Source organism: Corvus moneduloides, chromosome 1, assembly GCF_009650955.1.
Source record: "Corvus moneduloides isolate bCorMon1 chromosome 1, bCorMon1.pri, whole genome shotgun sequence".
Lineage (NCBI taxonomy): Eukaryota > Metazoa > Chordata > Aves > Passeriformes > Corvidae > Corvus > Corvus moneduloides.
In genome coordinates, this window is record NC_045476.1 from 18307573 (window position 1) to 18313220 (window position 5648).

Consider the following 5648-nt stretch of genomic DNA (forward strand, 5'->3'; position numbering starts at 1 on the left):
CAGAGATTAAAGTATACTGCTGCTTCTTCAGTCCCACACAAAACTAGGAGCATATGATACTTAGTTACATGATAGAGCAAGGCAGATGCTTTCCACTGTGCCCAGAGGGGCTATAAACAGAAAAAAAAAAAAAAAACCCAACCAAACCACAGCTGAATAGGCAGTGCGGTTTTGTGGTTTCCCTCTCCTCCCCAAAAAAATTTTGGGTGTAAAAGGTACAAAAGGAAAACAGATCATAGAAACAAGAATTGTGAGACAAGGGAGGAAAACCAACTCTAAAGAATTAGGAGTCACTTTCTGACACATTTTGCACAGAGGAAGTCTTTCTTCATTAAGAGAGAGGAAGAAATAGTTATCTCAAAGAGCTTTGGAAGAATTCACTGAGGTTATGAACAAAATGCAACAGCCAAGAATTGAGGATGTGGGTTCACTGCTACTTGAAGTATAAAAAACAAAGCTGCCACCTTCATTCTCAAACAACCACCTGAATTCCTTTACAGAGTAGGAAAAGACTGCTTTCAGAATCTAATTGTTATGCATGGCATTACCATGCACACCTTGATTTGTTTTCCACTATCACCCACTAGAAAACACATTTTCCAAAACAAAAGTCACAAGCAAGTTTCAGACAAAATATATATATATTTTAAAAAATCTTTACAATAAGTCAGGAAACATAGGAGCTTGCATACAGTTTATTATAATAACTCAATTCTCAGCTCCCTACAGTTTAGATAACCCTGGTGACAGTGTTTACAACTTCTAATTTTTGCTTTCACAACTCTGAAGCAAACAATACATTTGAGTGTATTTTACTCTGTGCAAATAAGACAACTTTTGGAATCCTTCAGAAGAAATATCCAAGATTCTGTTTGCAGAGGTCCTTTGTTTCTCAAAGATGATTTATGAGAGTTTTTGTTTTAAGATAAAGTGCTCCTGTCCAGCAGAACCCAAAGGCCTTCTAGAGTTCAGAGAGTAAGTTTAGCTCAGATTAAAAAATAATTGGTCATACAAATTCCAGCTTCCCATGTCCGCTGTACATTCCCCAGTGGACTAGTGAAAGAATTTTATCATTGCTGAGGTCTGAATGTCTCATTTTATCACAGGTCATGCAGCAGTTCTCGTGACCAGTCACAGGCACCATGCATTCCAAGTCCAATTTTGCCACCTGCCCTTTTTTTGAATGATGTCCATGAAAACTATAGTGCAAACGAGAAAGCATTTGCTGTCGCTGATCTTGCAGTCTCTTGTTTTCACTCCTGAGCATCCTCAAGGCCAGCATGATAAGGAGCACCAAGATTAGCCCACCAGCTATAGGAACAGCAATTACAGCCGCCCTGAACCATAACTCTTTCGAAGAAGTCAATTCCTGCACCTTGGTGATGAGATTCCTGCTGCTGTCATGTTGATATCTGCTCCCTTGTCCTGCAAAGGGGAAAGATGTGGAGCTTATTTCAGGATTTACATATACACTGTTTCACATGTAAGCAACTCCCTTAAATCCCACACTGACAAGTTAATGGAGCAACTGCTACACTCTGCAGTATATATAGAAAATACAAAATACCCCCGTAAAGAAAAAGCGTTTCTGAGTCTGCTTGTAACACAGAATTTCTTACCCCAATAGCCAGTTTAACTAGGAACACCACTGCCACTGATTCTTAGAAGCCATGTCAAGATGGCAAGAGAGACTTCCAATACCAATGCACATAAAAAAGCTAATTGGCTGAGATGTTCCCCTGCCTCCAGCCACCCTCTTCCCCCTCTGGTGTCTCTACTTACATTAACAACTAAATCAGTAACAGCAGATGCACAAGGTTTTGACTGTTGCTGGCCTGATGGCCAGAAGAGGGGTTTCACTGAAGCTTTATTGCCCTACCTGAAGTATCACCTCTGGAAGGAGACAAAACATCATGTAGTCCTCTGTAATTGCACATATCTTCATGACAGCATTCCAACGTGGACATGGTGGTGGTGCCAGAGTGGTTTTGTGCTTGTTTGGCTTGGCACATCTCAGCTGTGCTTGCAATAGAGTCCAAGCAGCCATGAGTAAGTGGGGAATGTGTATTCTGAGGATCAAGCAGTCTGGAGAAGCAGGCGCTAAGCTCAGATTTGCACATATAGCCGGTTGCAACACAGTGTGCAGCATCACAGTAGCATCTGATTTCACCTAAAAAACAAAAATTGCACAAGAAAGGTAAGAATTTGGTCTTCTAAGGACACGTCATCATATATCCTTATTAGCCACAAGCATCACACAACCAAACTCGGTGCCAGTTTTGCGGTACTTCTCTAGACTGTAGACCCACAAGAGCTGGGGTTGTTTCCTCCCCATCACTGTACAGTGCCTACCTCACTGTAGCCTTAATCCCTGTAAATGCCTTGGGGCACTTGCTTTAATGACTAGTACTGTAGTCCTTTGAATTAAAGCAAGAGCATTTCACTAAAACAGGGACTGAGGGAGGGAAGGTCACAGTGGCTTTTTTTCCCCCAAGATAAATAACTGGCTTTTTTTTCCCCCCAAGGTAAATAACAAGGCCATTTTATAGCTACTTCCACTCGATGTCAGCAGTTGCATTTAGCCACATTTAAAGTGAAATACCAGTTCTAAAAGCAACACACACTTTCAGTCCTAGAAGAAAGTCACATCTATGTTTTAACCATTACTCCAGGAACAGCATTCTACTTTTATAAAAGTAACATTTCTTTTAACTGGGCATAAGCACACAACAAAAATATGTTTAAGCATTTATGTGACAAATGAAAAAAAAAATTGGAACTGCTGAATTGTTTATTACCTCTCAATACTGCACCAAAATTTAAAAGGTTTAACTAACACCTTATAAAGCTATTAGCTAGAACCATTACCATCTAAGTCTCTCAGTCAAGAAAGTTTTACTGTGTGAAACTGAGCAACTATTTGTAATTTCTCCAGAAAATCTTTAACTAGTTATTCGTGAAAAAAGGCTTTTAAATCAGAATTATAAAACAAAAAAAGTTCCAGTTTATAATTTTTCTGTTCACCAGAGACAATGACTCTCAAATATAAAGTCTTTTAATGGAGTGAAACTGCAAGGCTAAAGGCTCCCCCTTGCCTTTCCCCAGTTTCACATGCAATCCAACATGCAGCAGAAAAGAGGAAACACTTAGATTGAAAATCCTCTACCAGCTCTATGAAAAATCTCAGGAAACCTCAAAAATTTCTGAAGGAAGCGATAAAATAAGTTCCCTTCATAAAATTCCTCATTTTGCGCTCTCCAAACTGCCCTGGTATGAATTAAACATGTCCTGTGCTGTAGCGAAAACTTACTCTTTCTAGGCAAGTTGCAACTCAAACATAATTCAATGTGCCATGGAGCCAAGGTTTAAAAGGAAGCCAGATTTTGGAGAAAACCTCGGAAGAATGGACTTTAAATTACTTCTGGTGTGCCTACCATACTTGCCACCATGGTAGCACCAAGGCTTTCAAAGTCGACCGAATCATCAGATGTCTTTTTTCTACAGTCTGCACTTCAAAAAAAAAAAAGAAAATCAATCTACAGGCTTCCCTGCTGCCACCCCTTCTTATGATGTTAGCTACTACCTATACCTAAAAAAACCTGTTCTGTAAGATGTTAAAAATAATCCCAACCAAGTTAGCTTCCCCTCGTCGGGCTACCTTAATACTTTCCCCAAAATGCTACTGCAGGCTCCAGGCCTTGAAGTTCCCGCTGCTCTTTAATAACTCTGCTTAATAGAAGCCAAATGATGGAGTGTCTCACTGTCTCCAGTCCAATTCCCTTGGGCTTTCAGACCAAGTAACCTAATTTTTCATGAATTCACACTCACTATCATCCAGCACGTTACAGAAAAAAAGCCTCAATCGTTTTCTAAGCATTCTATATAAGGTCTCCCCCCACCCCCCTGAAAAAAATAGTTTTCATAATTATTGCACTGTATGAGGGTTAAAAGTAAGATGAAAACATGGCACAGTACCAGAACTGACAGTTCTTTCATGAGTTTCAGCACAGTGCAGGAATAAAGTGAAACAACACACATACTTTCATTTTAACTGCTTATATAATCACGTTCAAAAATCTACATTTTATTGCCCTAAGACAATCTTATAAACAAAATCTGACAGGCTCGTCATCAGGTTAATTCAACTGCTTTTTAATTAAAGCCACGTTTCCAGTGAAACAGAATGGACTTTGTATTACTGTATTAAAACTGTATTTCTGTCAATTCATAAAGTTTCTTCCTGTGCTATGCAAAAGGCCAGAAAGGGTATTTAGTATTTTGAAACATTGAACAATGCCCTTCTGTTCCGTCCTCTTTCTTGTTACTGTATGTAGCTATTAAAGAAAAATGTCTGCTTTTAGTCAAGATGGCTACAGGAGAGACTGCAGGCTTCCCTTAAAGCTTTTGAAGTCAACAGCAGCCAGAAGTCTGTGATCCCCTAATTATATCATTATCAGGCACATAGTTTCAGTATCTGCGACTTCACATCACTCAGTCACTCCCTGTTCTGCCCGCTTTGATGGGGCCAGCAGGCTCTCCCCTGCACGCTGTAAGGCTGTTATTTAGGGTTAATTACAGCCTTCCTTCCAAAATAAATAAATACCGTCGCACATCACCACCACGCTAACTTATCCTTTACCCTCCTCCACGGAGCACGGCGATTACCGGCAGCCAGCGGGCCGCCTCTGCCCCGGGAGGGCGCTCCCCGGGCGGCCAGACCACAGACCACAGCCCCCAGAGCCCCCAGCCCACTGCCCCCCGCGGGCGGGGACAGGGCCTGGCGCGGCCGCCCCGCTGGGACACCCGCGGGGCCGTGACTGCCCGGCACCGGCGGCCAGGTGGGAGGGGAGGGACGGGGGGGCGGGCGGCGCAGACCCGGCGGCACCGCCGCCAACACCGCTCGGCGCGGGGTCCCGAGACAGCGCCGGGCCCGGCTGCCCTCGGGCGGCAGCCCCCGGGCACCCCGCTCCCTCCGGCGCGGCCCCCGCAGAACACGAGCCCCGCAGGCGCCGCCGGTGCCCCGCCGCGGCCCCTCACCTCTGGTGAGCAGGACGGCCATGGCGCACAGCTCCAGTTGCAGCCAGATGAAGATGTAGCTGGAATGGCGATCCATTTACCCGGCGCCGCTCGCCACAGCCCGCAGCGCAGGCACGGCCGAGCCGCCGTCGCCCGCCCGCTCCTGCCCCGCCGGAGCGCCGAAGAGCCGCTCGCCTGCGGGCAGAGCCGTGGTGCGGCCACCGCTGCGGCGGCGGGCCGGAAAGACGGCCGCGGTTCTCTGCCTTTCCCTCGCTGCTCCGCCGCAGCCGCAGCACCAGGAGCGGCGGCACGGTCACGGTGCCCAGCGGACACTGCCTCACTGACACGGCGGCGGCGCCGCCCGCCCCGTAAATACGGCCGGCGCCGGGCGCGGGCTGAGCCGCACCGCCCCGCCCCTGCCCCGCCCCCGCCTCCCCATTGGCTGCGCCTGCGGCGGTGGGCGGAGGCTCGGCCCCCCCGCCCGGCAGCGCGGCGCGGCCTCAGCTCCACCCGCGGCGCCCCCGGGCGGCGGCGGCGGCGGGCCGGGAACGCGCTGGGTGCAGTGGTGCGCTCCGAGCGCCGGGCCCCGGCCCGGGGAGCCCCGGAGTGCTGCTGGGAGAGAGGCCGGCACC

The 5648-nt window shown here is 47.0% G+C and overlaps 1 protein-coding gene across 3 annotated transcripts; it reads right to left on the reverse strand.

Moving 5' to 3' along the window:
* Positions 1 to 667: 667 nt before the first annotated feature.
* Positions 668 to 5366, reverse strand: BAMBI (BMP and activin membrane bound inhibitor). Of its 3 annotated transcripts, none has more exons than XM_032100869.1 (4): positions 5038 to 5126; positions 3311 to 3505; positions 1880 to 2170; positions 775 to 1425 (listed from the first exon to the last, which is right to left on the reverse strand). In XM_032100869.1, the coding sequence occupies exons 3-4, from the start codon at positions 2118 to 2120 to the stop codon at positions 1007 to 1009; spliced, it is 660 nt and encodes a 219-aa protein (XP_031956760.1). In that variant the 5' UTR covers positions 2121 to 2170; positions 3311 to 3505; positions 5038 to 5126; the 3' UTR covers positions 775 to 1006. The 3 variants fall into 3 exon arrangements, with proteins under 3 accessions (XP_031956755.1, XP_031956760.1, XP_031956768.1); XM_032100877.1 differs by having other exon boundaries at positions 3311 to 3510; positions 5038 to 5098; XM_032100864.1 differs by lacking the exon at positions 3311 to 3505 and having other exon boundaries at positions 668 to 1425; positions 5038 to 5366.
* Between the last annotated feature and the right edge of the window lie 282 nt (positions 5367 to 5648).

What these genes read in the sequence shown, in the direction of transcription:
- BAMBI (XM_032100864.1), bottom strand. Translation starts at nt 5,113, where the DNA reads ATGGATCGCCATTCCAGCTACATCTTCATCTGGCTGCAACTGGAGCTG. An exon ending in GGCCGTCCTGCTCACCAGAG is followed by an intron (nt 2,171 to 5,037) that starts GTGAGGGGCCGC and finishes TTTGTTTTTTAG; the next exon opens with GTGAAATCAGATGCTACTGT. An exon ending in TTCCAGAGGTGATACTTCAG is followed by an intron (nt 1,426 to 1,879) that starts GTAGGGCAATAA and finishes TCCCCTTTGCAG; the next exon opens with GACAAGGGAGCAGATATCAA.